Here is a 22,697-nt window from a genome sequence, read left to right on the forward strand (position 1 = left end):
CACGACTTGAGATATACAGAGCATATAGACACGAATACATCATGCTAACACTGCTTGAGATATACAGAGCATATAGACACGAATATACAGATGCCAACACGAATACAGAGATATACAGAGCATATAGACACGAATAGAGCATGCTAACACTGCTTGAGATATACAGAACATATAGACACGAATACATCATGCCAACACGGCTTGAGATATACAGAGCATATAGACACGAATACAGCATGCTAACACGGCTTGAGATATACAGAGCATATAGACACGAATATATCATGCCAACACGGCTTGAGATATACAGAGCATATAGACACGAATACAGCATGCTAACACGGCTTGAGATATACAGAGCATATAGACACGAATATATCATGCTAACACTGCTTGAGATATATAGATCATATAGACACGAATACAGCATGCTAACACGACTTGAGATATACAGAGCATATAGACACGAATATATCATGCCAACACGGCTTGAGATATACAGAGCATATAGACACGAATATATCATGCCAACACGGCTTGAGATATACAGATCATATAGACACGAATACAGCATGCTAACACGACTTGAGATATACAGAGCATATAGACACGAATATATCATGCTAACACGGCTTGAGATATACAGAGCATATATAGACACGAATATATCATGCCAACACGGCTTGAGATATACAGATCATATAGACACGAATACAGCATGCTAACACGACTTGAGATATACAGAGCATATAGACACGAATATATCATGCTAACACGGCTTGAGATATACAGAGCATATAGACACGAATACAGCATGCTAACACGGCTTGAGATATACAGAGCATATAGACACGAATAGAGCATGCTAACACGACTTGAGATATACAGAGCATATAGATACGAATACAGCGTGCTAACACGGCTTGAGATATACAGAGCATATAGACATGAATATATCATGCCAACACGGCTTGAGATATACAGAGCATATAGACACGAATACAGCGTGCTAACACGGCTTGAGATATACAGAGCATATAGACACGAATATATCATGCTAACACGACTTGAGATATACAGAGCATATAGACACGAATATATCATGCTAACACTGCTTGAGATATATAGATCATATAGACACGAATACAGCATGCTAACACGACTTGAGATATACAGAGCATATAGATACGAATATATCATGCTAACACGACTTGAGATATACAGAGCATATAGATACGAATACAGCGTGCTAACACGGCTTGAGATATACAGAGCATATAGACACGAATATATCATGCCAACACGGCTTGAGATATACAGAGCATATATATATATGATAATATATGTGTTTTCAATATATTTAATCCTATATATAATCCTATGATACACACCTACACACGTCAGGACCTCTTGCATGACGTAGATTCTTTGTAGTTCAAGCGATCGCTCGTCTCGCCGAAAGCCTGGGTTCGATTCTCCATATGGGTGTAAAGCCAGACATGATTCTACTTGGATATTGCTAAAAGCGAACTAAAACACAACTCACTCACTCACATGCGTCATAAATAAATACATTAATCAGCATATCGATTATCTATTCTCAGTCTATATTAATTTTAAAAGTTAATTCGAGTTTTCAGTCAAGGCAGTTTTACGCAAACAACCTACATAACGGTATGTTTCACACCGTAAGATATGATCAATCAGCTCTCACCTTCACAATACAAACTGAATTAATATTACCAGTCGTAGGCAGGAAGGGGTTAGTAATGCACATTTCATATTAATTCGATATTAATCACCTCCTGTGGTGAGAGATTGTTAACGTACATAGCATATTCGTATGTACGCCAGCACATAATACCATATACAACGTGTACATTGCAAAGGGCCAACTCACAATAGAAACCTAACAGTCAATACTGGCTCATTAATCAAGGAATTAAAAGCGTTGAATCCACGTCTTGCACGATACCTTTCTGTGTGGCGGAAAAGTCATCAGTCACCGAGCTCTACACAATGGCCAAACAACCTTGGAGATAGATTTCAGGGACTTGCTCGGTTAGTTAAGATAACGTGACCCGATATTTGATTTTTCACATGCTGTTAGTTGTGGGTTTCAACAATGACGAAATGTAAAGAGGAAATTAAGGTAGCTTGTTTTGATGGCCTTTCTTTCACCCATAGGAGCACTTGTTTTTGGACAAGGGCTATTAATGCAATCTGCAATCATCATTAATCAACGGTATGACAACAACATTCTATTAGCGCACATCAGGATAGTATCTGTCGTTAACTACCGAGCGTTTAATAATGTACTGCTATTGAAATCAATATGATTTAATAATTATCGTCTTGACATTTTGCTCCGTACCTTGCCTTTGAAGCTGAGAATGAAATTCGTTTAGTTACGAATATGGGGTTTAATATGTGAAATTTGTCGATACTTGGCATTGTAGATGTTGTTCTATTTGTCAGTATTCTGTTTGGGAATTCTATGTTTAATTTGCCAGCAAGGGTAGTAATTTGTTTCGCTTTTCAATGCGGGGAATTCGGCATATATTTTTTCAATACGGGGTATTTTTGTTAAATAACTCATAGGTAACTAGGTAAATTTAACTTTTGATTTGTGTTTCTAGCAGTCGGTGAGTAAATATGAAACGTGTAACTTATAGATGATAAATTCGACGGTTTGACGTAGACTCATTAACCGGTTTGAGCTACAGTGACCACGATATAGAACTGAGGGTATACATAATATGTGGTTATCAGCATCAGTGTAACAGCAGGCATTTGGTGAATCCAGATGTACCTGCAAACGTTTATCTATACTTCAGCACTTTGGTGCTTCCAGGTGCTGTTTTACCTGTAAATGTTTACCTATACTTTAGCACTTTAGTGCTTCAGGTTCTGTTTTACCTGTAAATGTTTACCTATACTTCAGCACTTTAGTGCTTCAGGTTCTGTTTTACCTGTAAATGTTTACCTATACTTCAGCACTTTAGTGCTTCAGGTTCTGTTTTACCTGTAAATGTTTTTCCTATACTTCAGCACTTTTTAGTGCTTCAGGTTGCTTCAGTTTTTTTACCTGTAAATGTTTACCTATACTTCAGCACTTTAGTGCTTCAGGTTCTGTTTTACCTGTAAATGTTTACCTTTAGTGCTTCATACTTCCTATACTTCAGCTTTGGTGCTTCAGGTTCTGTTTTACCTGTAAATGTTTACCTATACTTCAGCACTTTAGTGCTTCAGGTTCTGTTTTACCTGTAAATGTTTACCTATACTTCAGCACTTTGGTGCTTCAGGTTCTGTTTTACCTGTAAATGTTTACCTATACTTCAGCACTTTAGTGCTTCAGGTTCTGTTTTACCTGTAAATGTTTACCTATACTTCAGTACTTTAGTGCTTCAGGTTCTGTTTTACCTGTAAATGTTTACCTATACTTCAGCACTTTGGTGCTTCCAGGTTCTGTTTTACCTGTAAATGTTTACCTATACTTCAGCACTTTGGTGCTTCAGGTTCTGTTTTACCTGTAAATGTTTACCTATACATCAGCACTTTAGTGCTTCAGGTTCTGTTTTACCTACCTATACATCAACACTTTAGTGCTTCAAACCTGTTTTTTCCTATACTTCAGCACTTTAGTGCTTCAGGTTCTGTTTTACCTGTAAATGTTTACCTATACTTCAGCACTTTAGTGCTTCAGGTTCTGTTTTACCTGTAAATGTTTTCCTATATTTCAGCACTTTGGTGCTTCAGGTTCTGTTTTACCTCTAAACGTTTATCTATACTTAGCACTTGATCTTGGTGGTTTATCTCATAGTTTACTTGTATATCTTTAATCTATATCTTAGACTTTTCACCGTTGATACACAGCATAGCTTGTAATGTATTTATTTCTGTTTCTTTACTCTAACTTTCATCTAATTTTATACCAGTGTGTTGTGTTAATGTTTTAAATGTCATAGGTCAAATATGGCCGAAGGTTGTACCTATTTTCTATTTGTATGTACAACCTGTGCAACGTTTCTTAACACTTCTCCCTCTGTCTGTCACTTTACGTTCGATTTCCCAAGTCTTAGGATCCCCCTCTCTGAATATATTAACAGTGTACAACACCACTTGAATAATCGTTGTGATCTTTTAAAGTAACTTCACAAAAATGACTTCACAATTTCCCACAGTTCCAAATAAAACCGATATGGCAATTCCACTCAAGTACATCTTCATCGACAGAAACATATCTGGTCTACCAGTATCAGATGCAGTATTTTCTTACAAAACGAATAATCATGAAATAAATAGGACCGAGTACAGACGTTGTTCAAGAGGAGACATTAAAACACGCACAATGTAATAGTATATAAATCTATTTTGTATGAGGTAATGTGAAACAAGGAAGTTCTCATGGGAAGCAAGTGAGTCACTTTTTACGACTGTAAATACCATTTAAGGAGGTAACTCGTATGTAAATATAAGATTTCATCGTCGCTATCCAAGTTACATGTCCGTACAGGGTAATCACGTCTCGTTCGCAGTTACCTCCCTTGTTCGTAGTTCCCTGATGTATATTTTCAGTATTAATCAGCTATCGTTTTGAACCGACGTCAGCATGAGGCGTGAAACAAAACGGATCATAAAGCGATCGTTGGATTCTTCAAATGACCCAGGTGTTCCAGTGGTCAAAAGTTGTCACTGATCACTGTGATGAGTAGCGTCCCTGCAGCTGTAAGGGGCCGCTGATCTTGGAAGCCATCGGCAGGTTCTATAATCTATACTCCTTGACGTGTCAGCCCCAGAACCGTAGTGGGTTTTGCCAAAGTGGTTTCCGACTTCCGTCCCTTGACCTTTCCTCTAACATTAAATTATATAGGGGCGGTGGGGTAGCAGTGTGGTTAAAGCGTTCGCTCGTCACGCCGAAGACCCGGGTTCGATTCACCACATGGTTACAATATGTGAAGCCCATTTATGGTGTCCCCCGCCGTGATATTGCTGGAATATTTCTAAAAGCGGTGTAAAACCATACTCCCTCCTCTCCCCCCCCTCCCCCCTCTCACTCCATTATATAACTCAAATACTGTTAAGACGTGATCGTTAACTACCCATCCATCTTGTCCACATACAAAATTGAGAACGGAACAATTGTCTAGGCTGAATCATCTTCTCTAGTCGTATTAATGAAATGTTTGTTATACTCCCCAAGGAGTTGAGAATTCAAACTGAATGTACACTGATCCGCTCAACAGGGTTATAATTGCATGATCAATGAACCTCCGGTGCTATTCTTCTTCATCTCATTCTTCTTTTTCTTTGTAATTGTCCTTGAGAAAGAACAAACTGAGCGATGGATTCTCATCAATCAGTGATAGTATCATTCCTCACTTAGAAATTACTAGACCTGCTTAATGGCGTGCTCAAGGCGCGCGGTATATTGTCATCCTGAATCCAGGATATGTTGGACAGAAATTGCACTCTTCAATCCCTGGACAATATCCAGTCACCACCTGATCCCCGGCCATCGAGGTATTAAATGTATAAATATAAATGTATTTGTTCTTTAATCTATGTTTCTCTGTTCGCAGTCGGGGACAAGTGCTTGTTCGAGACAGTAACAACTCCGACTGGATATACATTGTCAAGTCGGTGAGTAGGAACCGGGGGCTGCGGACAACGATCTCGTCCACGTCTCATATCGTGCTGATCTACTATATATACTACCCATCAAAAATTTAGACTCATTTAAAGCACTCACTATATGTTATGTATATATATGTGGTTACATCGAAGATGAATTTCTCCACTAACTTGGCGGAACCAACTGCAAACCTTATGCAGATGAATTGCACGAGGATCATGCATCAAATAATTATTGCTGAAAAGCCTGTGCAAATATCGTGCATGTGAACAGCTGCGTTTTGGTGTAAAGTTTTGTTAAGAATTCGCCAATTTTTTTTACGGAGTTTCATCATTTATTGAACTCATGGCATTACTCTTTTCAACTTTACGAATTTGTTTTTACAATACATCAGTTCATGTGTAAACAGTACCTTTAAACAGCATGGAATATTTTGTAAAATCTAGTTCAGAACAGTTGACTGAAGTAAGTGTCTACATTTACACTAGTGAGTCTAAACCTTTGATGGGTAGTATATATTATAACTTGATACGAACTGGTATTTATACCCATTACACCATGGGTATGTTATTTTTAACGTCGCGATTATTATATTCCCAGTTATACAATGGCCATCTGTATAATGGAATCTGGGAACGTAACACTAAGGTGATCTTAGCGCTATCTTTGTGCAACGGCCAAACAAACTTTATAAATATATATAAATGAAATAGTTGTAATGGAAAGTAGTTTTAGCTCTGTTCTCCTTCCTCTCCGGCGGTAAACACGTTGTTTTCCTTCAGCTCTGAACACGGCGAACCTGCTCTCGTCACTGAAGACGACCCTCTGCCAGTCACGTCGCTGCCAACGAACGTAAAGTTCGGGCCAATGTCAGTCTCCGACGACGATGTTCAGCGGTCAGTAACTGTCCTCGTAGTGGTCGGTATGCTCTAATACCTTGAGCTCGGAGTCGCCTGCTGACAATCTGTCGACTGACTCGATGACGTAAGGCATTCGTCGCTGATGACGTCACTGTGAGGAATCGATTTCGGAGGTGTAAGGTGCGCAGATACCGGTCTTCCTTAGGGATAGTAACTCTGGGTCTTCCTGATCTTGGTCTGTCTGAGGTCTGTCCAGTCTGTCGGAAACGTTGCATCAAGTTGGTTACAGCAACACGTGAGTAACCGAAGCAATGTGGGCGTGGGTGGCCCCGATCTGGACCATTCCGATGGCTCGTTCTCGCTCTGCAGCTGTAAGGCGTGGCATTTCTTTGTGTTTTTCTATTGCAGTGAATGATGGGCAAACCTTCAAAACCCTTTTTATACCCACCACGCACGTGCAGTTTTCATACTGAACGAGTCACGTGATTTTGATCTTTTCGCATTTTCACATTTTAAATGCAAAACATGCGCTTCACGTGTTGTATCGAGGATTGCTGTGTTCTAGCGATGTGTTTTTTTTCACTTGTTTGCGGACCTACAAACTACTTTTCATTCCAATTATTTCATTTGTATATTTGGGTAGTAAAGTAAATCTTTTGGTGTTAGTATATATTTACAAGGTAGTTTGTTGTATATTTACAAGGGAGTTTGTCGTATATTTACAGGGTAGTGTGTCGTGTATTTGCAGTGGAATTTGTCGTATATTTACAGGGTAGTGTGTCGTATATTCATAGGGCAGTTCGTCGTATATTTACAAGGTAGTTTGTCGTATATTTACAGGGGAGTTTGTCGCATATTTACAGGGTAGTGTGTCGTATATTTATTGGGCAGTTTGTCGTATATTTACAAGGTAGTTTGTCGTATATCTACAGGGCAATTTGTCGTATATTTACAGGAAAGTTTGTCGTATATTTACAAAAAGGTTGTCGTATATTTACAGTGAAGTTTGTCGTATATAGACAGTGAAGTTTGTCGTATATTTACAGTGAAGTTTGTCGTATATTTACAGGGTAGTGTGTCGTATATTTACAGGGTAGTTTGTCGTATATTTACAGTGAAGTTTGTCGTATGTTTACAGTGAAGTTTGTCGTATATTTACAAGGAAGTTTGTCGTATATTTACAGTGAAGTTTGTCGTATATTTACAGTGAAGTTTGTCGTATATTTACAGGGTAGTTTGTCCGTGTTGAAGAAGCTCCAGGCCGCACAACCAGATGCCACAAGACACACGAAGGAACCAGGTAAAGCGGATATGTTATTGTTTAGGATGCACATGGTGCAGATGACGGTGTTGGTGACGTTGACCAACCATTAGGAATTACGAGTGTTTTAATCGACAGAGTGATCGATATAACAATGACGCTTACATGCTTAATTATATTATTATTGTGCATTATCAGAGGGTATGAGTGTGTGAATGTTGAGGTTGTCAGTGGGTAGTTGTATGAGGGGGTGCATGTATGGGTATGGGGATCTGTGAGTGTCTCTGGATATGAGCGTGTGGGTGTCTGAATATGTGTACAGGTGGATGTTAAAGAAACCACCACAGATATTTCAGCCACAATGAGTGAGTGAGTGAGTGAGTGAGTTGGGTTTTACGCCGCTTTTAGCAGTATTTCAGCAATATTACGGCAGGGGACTCAACGATCAATTGTCCTGGCTTTGTAGATTGGTATTGAGTGAGGTGAGGTAGCCTAGAGGATAAAGTGTTTGCTCGTCACGCCGAAGACCGGTTCGATTCCCAAGATGGGTACAATGTGTGAAGCACATTTCTGATATCCCCAGCCGTGATATTGCTGGATTATTGCTAAAAGACGGTTGAAACCTTACTCAGTACGTCAACTGAGTTTAGTTTTACGCCGCACTCAGCAATGTTTCAACTATATGGCGGCGGTCTGTAAATAATCGAGTCTGGACCAGACAATCCAGTGATCAACATCATGAGCATCAATCTACGCAATTGGGATATGATGACGTGTCAACCATGTCAGCGAACCTGACCACCAGATCCCGTTAGTCGCCTCTTACGACACGCATGGGTTGCTGAAGATCAATTCTTCCCCATATCTTCACGGCTCAGCAGTCAGCTAGACACGAGCTGTATCATGTGGCCTGTTAATAGTCTGGGTCAGCCAAACCAGTGTACGTCCTACATTGTCAGGGTACGATGACAGACATTCAGCACTGTCGCCGGGCGCTGCAAGCCTGACCACCCTATTCAAAGTATCGTGCTTTAGGCCCCTTCTAGTCAAGTCAAGTTGTTTCTTTGATGTCTTACACTGAACTCAACAATATACCATGAACATCTATGGAGTGAGTGAGTTTAGTTTTAAGCCGCCTTCAGCAATATCCCAGCAATATTGAGGCGGGGGACACCAGAAATGGGCAACCAGCTGTGGAACGGTGGTTTGTGAATATAGTCAGAACCAGACTATCCAGTGATTGGCACCATGACCTTTGATGTACGAATTTGGGACACCAATTCGGTGAGCTTGACCACTCAGTCCCGTTTGTCGCCTCTTAAGACAAACCTGGGTCCTTTTTTAACCCCCGGTATTAACAGCAATGCACAATAATAATATGATTAAACATGTAAGCGTCTTTGTTATAGCGATCACTCTGTCGTTTAAAACACTCGTAATTCCTAATGGTTGGTACTATCTACAATCAATTACAAATTTCAACAAGGTGTGGCGTTTGAAGGAGAAGCACCCACAACTTCGCGCCACTTTTGTCCAATGAACAAGTCGTGTTCCAGTTTGAAGTCAGCGTTTTAAATGATAAATAGAACATAACAGGCTATCAAGCTAAAAGGAAAACGGATTTATCCGTGCACAATAAATAGCCAATAAACCAGTCACTGCTGACGTAGTGTTGTTTACACAGGCAAAAAAATCGCTTGCATGTAACGGTGAATGTAGCGTTAATGCCTCTGCAAATACACTTTGTCCCTAAGTGCGTCATGGTAAATGTTATTAGTGTCTACGCCTGACGTCTTGCACCTATGTATTTCATTGTTTTAGGCCAACATACTTCAGACCCTGAGAGGTATTATTTAAACGTGGATTGTATTTTTATCAGTACACTTAAAATGTAACCCTGTTTTAAGATCCGGGTCAGAATTAGCATCTTCACCCGAGAAGGTGGTCAAGTTCGGAGGCTTTGCCCCCAATGTGTAGAATGCTAGCAGTTACGTTCTCTTATAATACGACTAAATATTGCTATTTGATTTTGTTCCCAACTGTCGTTTCAGATGAAAGTGATCAGCGTGTTAGTCGATCCTTAGGGTCATGGGACCGTCGTTTGCGGAAGCGAAGACCGAAACATCCACAGCGCATGTCCATGACAGACCCGGAAGTGTATAGGAGCCAGTTTGAAATGGAGAAACGACTGGTAATGTTATGTTTATATTCATGGCTGTTTTAAAACCTGACAACCTCTTAGTGCCCTGTTTTATTGGACAAGAAGATATGCCGCTCTTTCTAAAAGCATGGCAACGTCCTCAGCCAAGCCCGCATGATCTCATTTCCTTCGGTATTCCATGCTCCTAAAATCAAGGGCGTACCCAAATAAACAACGAACAATACGCTGTCTAAAGATTCTATTAAAGCACGAAGAGTTACTGTAATCTCAGCATTATCATTACACTTGTTATGAGATCATTCACTTACTGGTTTCGTGGCTGTGATATAAACAGAAGTCATGTATTTCTACACTACAACTCCCAGCTCCCAGGGACCGCCATAGGTCAATAATAAAGTATGCAGCTACGATTGTTTATAAAAGGCTATGAGGTGGACATTTAATGGTTAATATAAACACTACGTGAAAGTAAGATCGCTTGGGGGAAATAATAAAAAGGACATAAAAATAATGTTCTCATACTTTTTTCTTGGGGGTAACCTAAAGGTTAAAGCGCCCGCCCGTTACGCCAAAGGCCCGGGTTCGATACGCTAAGAAATACATGTACAATTTGTGCCATGTTCTGGTGTGTCCCCCACCATGATATTGCTGTAATATCGCTAACGTGCTAACCGTATGCACGTACTCATTCCAGACAGTCAAAGTAGCTTCCCTTGATTGTGTTTACTGATGCGTCTTCGTGCCCCGTACCTTGAGTAAGAGAGCCGTTGGTCTCGAGATCTATGTTCAATTCCTCACTTGTGACCCATGTACTTCCACCGCTCGTCAACATAGGAGGAATATATCCCCAGCTTTTGGAGATGGCCGCACGATACGTTGATCAGTTTCGGTCCGCTGGTTGATTGTGGGTCATCATCTTCAGAAACATGAGGTGTTCATCATAATAGTGAGTGAGTGAGTTTAGTTTTACGCCACTTTTAGCAATATTCCAGCAATATCACGGCGGGCTTCACACATTGTACCCATGTGGGGAATCGAACCTGGGTCTTCGGCGTGACGAGCGAACGCTTTAACCACTAGGCTACCCTGCCGCCCCTTCATCATAATAAAGCGACATAGCTGGAATACTGCTATAGAGGGGTCAACAAACGAAGCACCGGTTAAACTAACAATAGACTGCAGTCTTCTAAACATACGGTGCTGAATTTACACAGTCCATTATATAAACTGATATACATGTTTAACCTTGTGGCGGCAACGTTCTTGGAACCATCGAAAATTCGAGTTATCCCTGTTTGAGGAAAGCGGAGTATTGAATGCAGATCCTGATCAGTGAATTAACAGGGATACGACCTTCAAAGTGGTCTTAGCTACGACTGTGGTAAAGTCCCATTAGTGAGTTATTTCAACCATGTTGTGACGTTATATTTGTAAACAAAACATTTCAAACAAACGACAGTAAAATAACTAGACGTTCACAGATAAGGGTTTAAAACTAGCATGTAACCATCAAATATATCATCATAATAACAAATACAATATGAAAACGGGTTATAGATCGCCAACAACTGGAGGCTGATCACCATGCTAGAGATCACGGGGATTTCCAGTACTTTTGTTACCTGCATGGACCCGAGCCGGATTTACACCATCCCTTCAGCCGTTGGTGATTGTACTCCATTTAGCCAAACATTAAAAGTACATATATTCTGCGATTAAAATTCCTATTTAAGTAGGGGCGGTGGGGAATCCAAGTGGTCCGATCGTCACGTCGAAGACCCAGGTTCATGGACACAATGTGTGAAGCCCATTCCTGGTGTCCTCCGCCGTGATATTGCTGGAATATTGCTAAAAGCGGCGTAAAACCATACTCACTCACTCACTGCTATTAAAGTATGGGAGTTCAGATGTCATCGTTTCCTGGAATGGATCCCTGGATTGAGCATTATGATGCCTAATGATGAGATGCCTCATAAAATAACGATAATCATATATTATTTGAGATTTGGTTTTTACATCCAGCTATCACAGACAAAATGTTATGAAATATTAAAACAGAAAATATCAAATATCAGCACTGAACTATTTGGACTAGGTTTGTTGAGTTTCTTTAAATGCACGTATCGATCTAGGCACGTCAGTCACAACGATAAATTGGGTGGTGCTCCTTCAGTGTGGTGTAACTAGGGCAATACAATGGCATTTGTAATGAGACAATCCGCTGGTGTTTCCCGTATCTCAGCAATGCCAAAACAGTCGTGCTTTTTCCCCGAGAAAGTAATGCCATATGATCCAACAGCATGCATTTTTACTTCTCAAGGACTTTGCTGTTTCCACAGCTTAATTAAACGAACTGAAATCTTAACTCAAAGAACCATATGGACGATTAGGATTCACGTTTGGAGACGCAGAGGCTGCAGTTCTATATTACAGAAATGCGTGCCAAGCTTCAATAGAATAAAGATTTATGGCAGTCCTTGAGATAATATTTTAAAGTTATTTTTAAAAACTGTCTTTGAAGATCATTTGTACACATGCAACCTGTTTGTTTTGTCACAGTAGGAATAGGAATAAAGAATATTAATGGAATCTGACTTTTGTTCAAAGATGGAGGGCTGAACTATTTGAGTTTAACATATATTTCAAATAAACAGAGACGGACATCTTGCAGAGGCAAGGGTGGATGCTGGACTTTTATAGTTAATTCCCTTGCATAGGGAAGATGGATAATCCATACAAAAAACGAAGATAGAAGGGAGGACACACAATAACAAATATTATGATCGTTGACGTTATGTCCATTTGGGATAGGAGCCGTGAATATCCGGGTTAGAGTCGGTCTTAACCCATGCTTGTCGTACGAGGCGACTAACGGGTCGTCAGGCTCGCTGACTTGGTTAACACATGCCATCGTATCTCAATTGCGTAGATTGCTCATGCTGTTGGTCACTTGATTGTCTGGTTCAGACTCGATTATTCACAGAAGCCGCGATGTGGCTGGAATATTGCTGAGTGCGGCGTAAAACGACAAACAGAATACATTGGGATATTGGCATTATGTAACTAGTGAATGGACATCGTCGTGATATCCAACTATACTGATATAGAAAGTTCAGACAATATCACGGTAACAGAACGCAGAACATATTATTCTGTTAACTTCGTGACACTCTTCTGTAACACAGGAACAAACCTTACCGGGATTTCACAACACTAAGGACCGACTTGGTCTCATAGACTATGATGCCGTCATTCGTGAACATCGTTCCCGTCTAATACAACGACCTTCTGAGTCGACGTTGTTGCCAAAGATAGATGTTGCCGAGAAGCCGGAGAAGAGGCCCGGCCGGCGTGACAGCGTGACAGATAGGCAACTACGCCTTCCACCTATACACAACAAAGATGGCGACGTTGATGATCACGGAAGAAGTCCGAAACCGGAAATACGACCCGTCAGCAAAACTGCCAAGGTATTAATTTCGGGTTACGTTAAACGTCAATTGGCCTACTTGTTTGTAGTCCCTCTAAACCCTTTAAGCCCTGACCTATAAAGCTAAGGCTCCCGAAGCAAAACTGCCAAGGTATTAATTTCGGATAACGTTGCCTATTAAACGTCAACTGGCCTATTTGTTTGTATTCCACTAAATCCTTTAAGCCCTGACCTTAAAGGCTAAGGTTCCTCAAGAATATAGTCTTGTTGTCAGTACGAGTCATCCTTTTGCATGTCATTCGTCGACCATTATCCAGGTCTCTCTTTCTGTTAGGGTGTATACCTGGCCCCTAGCCCCGTTAGACCACGGCACCAGGTGGGGGAAGATGGACGGACTTTATCCGAGGTGTCCGATACTCAGAAGGGACAGACAAGAGGGGATAGGGTCAGCGAGGAGTTGGCTAAGATGCAGATCGGTGAGTGTTGGGGATGTGTCCTCTGGCAGGATGTACTCATCAATTTGAGGGTAAGAATTGGCAACTCATGCTTGTAGGAGGCGACTAACGGGATCGGGTGGTCAAGTTCACTGACTTGGTTGACACATGCCATCGTACCTCAGTTTTGTAGGCCGACGATCATGATGTCCGGGTTGTCTGGTCCAGACTCGATTATTCCCAGACCGCCGTCATATAGCTGGAACACTGCGGCGTTAAACAACAAACAAACAAACAAACAAACAAACGAATCTTCCAGGATGCGAAAATTGTTGCAAATGTGAATGAAAACTACTAAATCCTTGAGATCCATGACAGTTCCTGTCAAGGGTAAATGTATACATCCAGTAACTTGTGAATGGAAATATGAGCAACGATCCACCGAGCCCGGTGACACCCAGTCCCAAATAAACAAACCCAATATTTACCGTCTCATGCATAAGGCCAACGATGCATATTTTTCCTGATTTGAAATGCACATCAAGAAATGATTTGATATTATATGTGTAAATTTCATGGGCCTAATAAAGGTTTGTTTATATTTTTTGGAGGGGGGAGGGGGCAAATACAAATATAAACACGAATATATTTGAACACGTGATTTGTTTGTTAAACAGAGTACCGGCGTAAGATTATGGAGCGGGAGGGCCGCAAGACGATAGCGGAGGAGCTGGACAGCAAAGGACGGAGGGACTTCGTATTCACTGAGGCTGACCTCAACCCCATGTTCATACTCGTCCAAGTGCTGGAGCGGGGGCAGTACTTCGTAAGTTACCATCTTGTAAGGATACACTCAATCACTCACTCAAATGACCTTTGCTGGTCGTAAAAAGCGGGGGCAGCATGAAACAGTCAAGTGTGTGACGTAATAATAATAAAAATAATGGATAGCATTTATATAGCGCAAATCTCCGCAAAGGACTCTTTGCGCTTGCTTTGTTTTTCCCTCGTTCACTGGATGTCAATCTCGACGGCACATCGTATTGTCAATCTCAACTCCCTGGGGATCATACAACTCTTGCAGCAACTAGGCGCACCGAGTTATTGTGGCATTCCCATCCTTACGAAGTACCCATTCACAGCTGGGTGGACTGGGACACATAGTCACAGTACTTTGTCCAAGTTCACTGCACGTTGCTGTAACCGCAACTGGGTGTTTGCACGTATTCATGTGGCCACCATCTGGTCATATACCAACGGATTCGTGGGTTCTTTTAAGTGCACAGGGTTGTGTACTGTACACTAGGGGTTGTGACAACACTGAAAGAGTCTGCACACAAAGTTGACTCCAAGGTTTTTACACCCGGTCACAGGTGGGCTCGATCCCGTCACCTCAATCTCGCTGGATCTCTAGCCTGGCGCTTTAGCCAGTTCGCCCACCGCGTCCCCGTCATTGTTGGCATGACATCGTACCCCGACTGTGTGAACCATCACAATATCAATCACTAGACTTTCTGGTCCAGACATTTTACAAGCTAGTATTTCACAACTGGAATACTGCTGACTGCAAAGTTAAATAAACAAAAAAACACTAAGCTCATCAATCACTTCCTACTCTCAGGGCGTGAGCAATATGGTCTACCCAGAGCAGCCAAGTCTGAGCCTCGTGAGCAATGGCGCCGAGTGTATAGTGTTGTCCAAGAAGTTCTTCCAGGAGAGATCCAGCGATGCTAACATGCGACACGTCAGGCACACTGTAAGTATGCCATCCCTATTATCACCTGCCGACTGAAATAACACCCTATCTGTCTTGTGTCACTTTCCTGATGAGTCGTATTCAACAGGTTTATGTAAATGAACCGTGTTTTGTGTGATTCTGAACTCAAACGGTGGTATGAAGGACGTGCAGCATCTCTCATAACAAGCTTACTGGTTGGAAAAGAAAGATGTACTGTGTTGGTACATTGTCTTCCCACTGATTAATCACTAGTCTAGTAGGGCGAGTTCAAGGCTTTCCATAGCCACATGTAGTGTATTCCTGTGGTATATATATACGTGTTAAAGGCGCTCCCCGAGTTTGATGATATGGTATGTAATTCAAAATGCCGTGTCGTGTTGTTTATCCGCGCTGGGTTAATGAGCAGATACTCTGTCATTGTTTAAGTCTGATATCATAAATCCCTCTTAGTTGACACAACTAGTCTACAAACCTCTTAAACCAGCATGTCATATGAGGTGAGGTGAGGTGAAATTGGGTTTATCGTCGTGCTTGAGAATATTTCGCTCATATAACGACGTGCATGCGTGTGTATGTGTATGTGCGGCTGCTTGTACTAGCCCAGACTGAAGCTGGTTTTACAGTGCCAGCCCACTGAGATATCATGCCGCAGTGAAGCATGAATACCCCACTCAGACACATTATACTGACTCCGAGCCGACCAGTCCTTGTTGTACCCATTAATGCCGAGCGCCAGGCAGGGACCAATAAGTACCATATTTTAACGTCTTTTGGTATGACACGGTCGGGGATCGAACCCGCCCCCTCCGCTCTCCGGGCGGACGCTCTAACCACTACACCACGGAGGCGGTTTGTCATATGAGAGGCGGTAGGGGTAGCATAGAGGTTAAAGCGTTCGCTTGTGACGCCGAAGACCCAGGTTCGATTCCTCACATACGTGAAATATGGATGAAAGCCGCATAAAGCCATATCCACTCTGTGTTATATGATAACCCAGTACACTGTATAAACCGTCGCCGGGCATTTCTCATCTGTTGGATAAATGATGATAGTTTCAACATGTTTCGATGAATGAGCTAGAACGCCACACCTTAACATTTGGTTAGAAATATTTTGATAATACTGTTAGTGTAAATTACCAGGTAAAAGAAAACGCACATACAGCCTTGAACATTGCCCCAAATATTACAAGCTTTATTACAACTTTACTATCATGAAAACAGTCGCAAACTCTCTGCAAACTCCCATCACCTCCAGTAACAGTATCTCAATGTTAGCGATCATCAAACACGAGTGTATAGTTTCCCAGCCTGGTTCCCTAGGTCCGTTGCGCCTGCGCTAACGCCCCAACACTGACACTGACGCAACAGACCCAGGGAACCAGGCTGCTAGTTTCCTGGCAGGTCAGTAATACCAAGAGTGGTAACCATGCTGCTGTGGCCCTGGAGGTTCTATAAGAAGCGTAATAAAATTCCCACGTATACGTCCTCGGAAACATGAACCCTTGGAAGATACTGCTTGTTATAACATTCCTGGAGGAGCAGGATGGAGTGACTGTATCCTCCTGACTAACCAATCTGCATCCTCGGGAGGTCCTTGCGTCCTCTTCCTCAGCTTTCCCCCGAGTTTCGGGCACCTGGGTTATGTCCGCCCATCTCCTCCACGTACAGTCAAACCGAAACACTAAAAATAATAATTAATACAACCCTTTTTATAATCACAAGACTTCTATGCACAGGTCATAGTCCATTATATCATAGAAATATCTTGATAAAGAACTATTAAATAAGCATGACGTTAGATGTTGACGTAAAGGTGATGGTATCCAGCTCAACGGATGACGTCACAAACATGCACACGCAAGTCAAGCGCTCACTATCTGAAATAAACACTGCAACATTTGGTATAAAAACAGAAATTGCAACAGACGTAATTTTGGTTATTTATGTTTCAACTTCGGACTTGAATGTAAACGTTTGAAAACCTTTAAAGTTTAAGTAAAATCATGTAAATTGACCTAAACACATCGGGAAACCCGAGTCTAATTATGTATAATAGTACTTTTATTATTGATATGTTTTTTAATGAGGATACATACATAATTTGTCAACTTATGTTTTATGTTTTAATACATTAACATTAAAGTAAACGAGCCGTTTATCATGTCTGTGCAACACAGAATGGCCGCTGGCAATCAAGCCGGGTATTCTCTGTGGTGCCCATCACTGAGAAATAAAGGAGACATGTGCCTCCTCCGGAGTCTAGCCGACAACAGCACTATAATGCTGGAACTGACGTCGCTTTACGCTGCATAGTGTTAGATTGTCATTTGTACTAATTCTTACCTCCTTAAAACAAATAGCGTCTGGGTCAGAGCGTCTCGTTGTGTTCCCAGAGCTACGAAATAGATGACCCTGGTTTCCAGCCATGTTCAAATTGTCGTTCATCAACATTTGGAAGGGTCTTGATTATACAGAAAAACTTTACATGTTTTCTCAAGGTGCTATTGAAATATGTTATGACATTTGCTATAGGTCAAGGTGAAATTGGGGAGTTGCTTCTAATCATGGCGGCCATTTAGTTGCCATGATACCAGAAAGGTAGATGTGTTTAGAATTCCTTCATATATCAGTAATACATGAATTATCATTTATCTGGTGTGTGCGAAAACAATATCATTTGCAATTATATCTTTTTCCATGATTATTTCGTGACCAGGAGTGATGTGGCATAGTTGTTAGTGTACCTGTCACCATGATGTTTCCCGTTCTTTAGGAATGTCCATTCCCAGACGAAGTTGAGCTTCAAAAGAATCTGAAGGATTACGTGAACTGGGAGGCCCACCGAGCCAAGATCTACCGTCGCCTCGTCAGGCAAAAACAGAAGCATCACGCCAAGAAGAAACAGTTTCTTCCACAGTATGTTGGACAGTACAGCTTCAGAACGGGCCCTTTATGATGTTTTGTACTTTGCACTAGCCCATATTTAACGTTCATGAAGAAGGCTTAGTGATCGAACTTATTGAACACCCATCACCCGTGCAACGACAAAGAAATGGATCATAAGAAACTATAGTTCTTTCTGTAGCAATTAATGGATGTTCATCCCTGTATACATTCACGGACATTAATACACAACAAGAGGCACTTGCTTGCTTATGTTGTCACTTGGGCCATGATTGGGCGATGGACATACGGCGGGAATACAGTCTGTTCAATGATCAACATCTGTCTTATCTTTCTGGACACATTTTCCAAATCCTATCATGGCACAAGCTTCAAAGACATCTGCGCCAATGGTCCCTTTGCTACCCAATACAGCAAGGCAATGCTTGGTTTGTCAATAAACCTTATGAAATGGGGGCATTGCTTGTTATCCCATCATAGATTACCTGCTAAAAATGTATAACTCAATACAGAGCATCTTTGCCTCTGCTGAGGTAGTCATATTTTGGTACCTTCTACGTGAGGAGGTGACTTGGATCGTTGCACTTTTGGGATGCATTTTCCATATTCCTTATATCAGATAATTTTTTGCGCTTCCAAAAGTGCTATATACACCTTTAGCCTTACTAGGGTTTATAATATTATATGAAATCAGATATTTGCTTCCACGAAAAACGTGAATCTTGAAGCATTTACTCATTATTGTGCGTAACTCAGGACTTTTTATATGTATTTATTTACACCAAGACAAAGGCTTCAATGAAGCTGCCCTGTTGTCGACCTTCTTCGTGTTAATTTCGTTTCCATTGCAAAATAATAAGATTCATTGTGGTAAAACACTAATGACTGTACTACTCGACTAATGGATATCCATAACCTCATGTGGCGTATCCAAACTATATTAGACAAGCTGGACAACAGTGTCCAGTAATCTGCTACGCTAATTACAAGCAGAGTGTCTAGATACTGATTACACCTTCACGTCGAGCGTGGGGAAATGTACATCCGTGTGATTTCAAACAACCATCGCAAAGGTGTTATGTTGATCTGCAGGAATTAATCATTTGCATATTTATACTCATCCTGGTGTCAAGTTTTAACTGAAAGGGTATTCTTGCAATGGTTTTAGACTGTAAAAACCATATTCAACTAATAGATAATTAACATGATTTTTAATACATTTGGAAAGGTTTGTTCGTGTCTTCATATCCGTTCACAAAATAACAGATCGCACTACGCAATTCACTGTTCTTGTTAAGAAATGTTAACTTTTGTTCTGTACAGCGAAGTTTCTGAAGATGTTACACATGTTACAGAGTCCTGTTTTCATGTTATCATATGCATATCTGTGATACTGATGCTATGTCTGTGATAAGATAAAGTGCCATTAAAAACTGTCTCTTTCAAAACCTGTGTATTTTTTAATAGGTTTTGTACCAATTTCTGCTTTATATCTGCTTTTTTAATCAGTTGATTATAGCCACAGCCAACGTCTATGGACTCTAATGCTGTCCGTATTATTTCCTGAGATTCCAATCTCCCACATGCCCTGAATTTTTATTCCAACATTGAAAAAAAATTCCTATCTCAATTTTCCCGGCTGCATTGGATAATTACGCCATGATGTGATAAAAAGGATGTTACTACCATAGCACACTCATAAAGTCCAGGTCAGTGTGATCTTTCGTCAGCTATGCTTAACAGACATAATTATTGGTTTCCGAAGAAGCTACTCAATCTACGTCATAAATAAATTTAAAGACGCGACACCAAGCGTTTTAAAATTCAATAAAACAAATTACAAATTTGTGAAAAAGATTTAAAATTTGTTTGTATTCTCTCTGCTTGGTTGAGGGTGTACATGAGCAACAATATGAAGCAATATGGATGGCCTAACAGTGGACGCAGTATTCGTTATGCCCCAGCTGCCAGGATCGGCGGGTGGAGCCAAATACCAGAATATGATCTGAGTAAGTGAGCATAGTCTTAGTGCTTTCTTTCTAACCATGCAAAACATTAGAAATCCCCTCTTTAAGTGGGTTTGTGAGTGCACTTTATGCATTTTCATCTTCACAGTTTATCAAACTATGCAATAAACAGTTAATTCTTGGTCGGTATATATTTAGCCCGCAAAGTTAATTTTGTGTTTTATAAAAGAACACATCAAAACCATTTCCAAAATCCCTGTTGAACGCTGAATCCATTGTATGATCAATTATATAAAACTCCCAATTCGTGATATGAAATTTGTAGTTCAAGAGGCGGCTGCTTTTCAATTAAACGGTTAAAATGGATTCTTGTTCCGAGAAATGAATGGATAAACGCTGTGGATTTAATTAAGTCTCCACATAAATAGAATGAGACAATAGACCAGTTTCGTAACGTGTGTTGAAAAGGGTGGACATCTTAGTCATTATGCCTGTAGCTTGGTCTACAGTTTCTACAGGGATTCACTTTAATGCGCCATATACAGACATACCTGAGAGGTATAGACACTTCCTAATTACCGCCATTCCTTGTGATCTTCCCTTCTCTAACGAAACCCCATTTATGTTGAGCATTAGGTCTTAATAGGATGCCGAAATTTAATCACCAAGGGAGTCTATTTTGACTCTGTAACAAGTAACCCACTTTCGTTGTTTAAATTTAGTCCCAAACTCAGGTATGGCGTGGTGCTAGATAACTAGATCCATCGCCAGGTAATTAAATTTCAAGGTGCTGATGCTGACGTTTTGTACAAGTATTAATGTTGATTAAGGCTGTAAAATGAGCGCTGTTTGATCCTACGTAATCTATTGGTTATAGTTTACTCGAACCTGTATTTGAAGTGCAATCACGATATATTTTGATTCAAATTATCGCTGATATGGCTCTGACATTGTGTAAAAAATAATTTATCCAAATTTATTATATACTAAGCATGAAATGTAATGATGCCTTTTTGTCTCACATCGGTGATATCCCCAAGTAGTAGTATTTGGCGCGGTTTGAACAACAACGTTTTAAAATGCGACATGACCGGTACCATTTTTTTTAGCAAACATTTGAAAAAAGTTTTATAGTGTGTTTTTATACTCAAAGTAAAAACTTCAACTCTGGCATTTGAAACATACAAGGGCTCTGGGTTATCAAGTGCCCCTGGTTACCACGTGGAAACACAACGACTTACATGTCAGTTTCTGTTTCGATATTCAATATCACTGGAAAATATCTCAAATTAAATGTCAAGGACTGTTTGTAACATCTTTAAAAAGCTGCAAAGACAACTTGTCGCATAGTAATGCTCATGTTTGGTATCACCGTTGTTCAGCAGAATATATTGAAAACAAATCATATCTTGTTCTCGAGGGATTACTGGTGCGTTCCTGAGGCATCTGATTATGTTTCAACACATGTATAGTCCGTCTGGCTCAAAAGCGGACCGATGAATTGCAATCTAACTCGAAAACTAATAAACATAAAATACTCAATGAAACGCTGATCATAATCAAAACATCATACCAACTCTGTGAGGTTTTTGCAGAATTTTTGTCCTAAAATTAAAAAAGTTGTTAAACAATCTATCATTAAAATATTGACACAGTTCACTATTTGTTACGAGGGAGGAGTGCAGAGAAAGGGACAGCCAGGTGTTCGAGAACGGATGGAGACGGCACAGCACAGGTTAATGAAAAAATAACTTTGTCTGTGAACGTGCTTCTCGAACACCTGGCTGTCCCTTTCTCTGCACTCCTCCCTCGTAACAAACAGTGAACTGTGTCAATATTTTAATGATAGTTTGTTAAACAACTTTACTATTTTTAGGACAAAAATTCTGCAAAAACCTCACAGAGTGGGTATGATGTTTTGATTATGATCAGCGTTTCATTGAGTATGTTATGTTTATTAGTTTTCGAGTTAGATTGCAATTCATCGGTCCGCTTTTGAGCCAAACGGACTGTAATTGAAAGTATCGTGTGCTTGAACCCAGAGTCGTCGTGATTATGTTTCTAGGTTCGCAAACGTTCCATCTGATTCGACGTGAGTGAGTGAGGATGGTTTTACGCTGCTTTTAGCCACATTCCAGCAATATCATGGTATGTGTGTGGTGTGGTGTGTGTGTGCACACAGAAATGGCCATGGGCTTCACAACATTGTGCCCATTTGGGTAATTGAACCCGGGTTCAAGTGAGTGAGTGAGTTTAGTTTTACGCCGCACTCAGCAACGTTCCAGCTATATGGCGGCGGTCTGTA

At 40.7% G+C, this 22,697-nt stretch overlaps 1 protein-coding gene across 1 annotated transcript in view; it reads left to right on the top strand.

Moving 5' to 3' along the window:
• LOC124283420 overlaps positions 1–19,873 on the top strand; it is a 77,940-nt gene extending 58,067 nt beyond the window's left edge. Inside the window, exons 12-19 of the mRNA XM_046719476.1 lie at positions 5,583–5,643; positions 7,726–7,795; positions 9,808–9,947; positions 13,103–13,387; positions 13,682–13,823; positions 14,459–14,607; positions 15,403–15,537; positions 18,295–19,873. Of these exons, the coding sequence (XP_046575432.1) occupies positions 5,583–5,643; positions 7,726–7,795; positions 9,808–9,947; positions 13,103–13,387; positions 13,682–13,823; positions 14,459–14,607; positions 15,403–15,537; positions 18,295–18,477 (1,165 nt within the window). The 3' untranslated portion in view covers positions 18,478–19,873. The remainder of the gene's footprint in view (positions 1–5,582; positions 5,644–7,725; positions 7,796–9,807; positions 9,948–13,102; positions 13,388–13,681; positions 13,824–14,458; positions 14,608–15,402; positions 15,538–18,294) is intronic.
• The last annotated feature ends 2,824 nt before the right edge of the window (positions 19,874–22,697 follow it).

The sequence above is a fragment of the Haliotis rubra genome, unplaced genomic scaffold (assembly GCF_003918875.1).
Source record: "Haliotis rubra isolate DU_JTF1 unplaced genomic scaffold, ASM391887v1 Scf315, whole genome shotgun sequence".
Lineage (NCBI taxonomy): Eukaryota > Metazoa > Mollusca > Gastropoda > Lepetellida > Haliotidae > Haliotis > Haliotis rubra.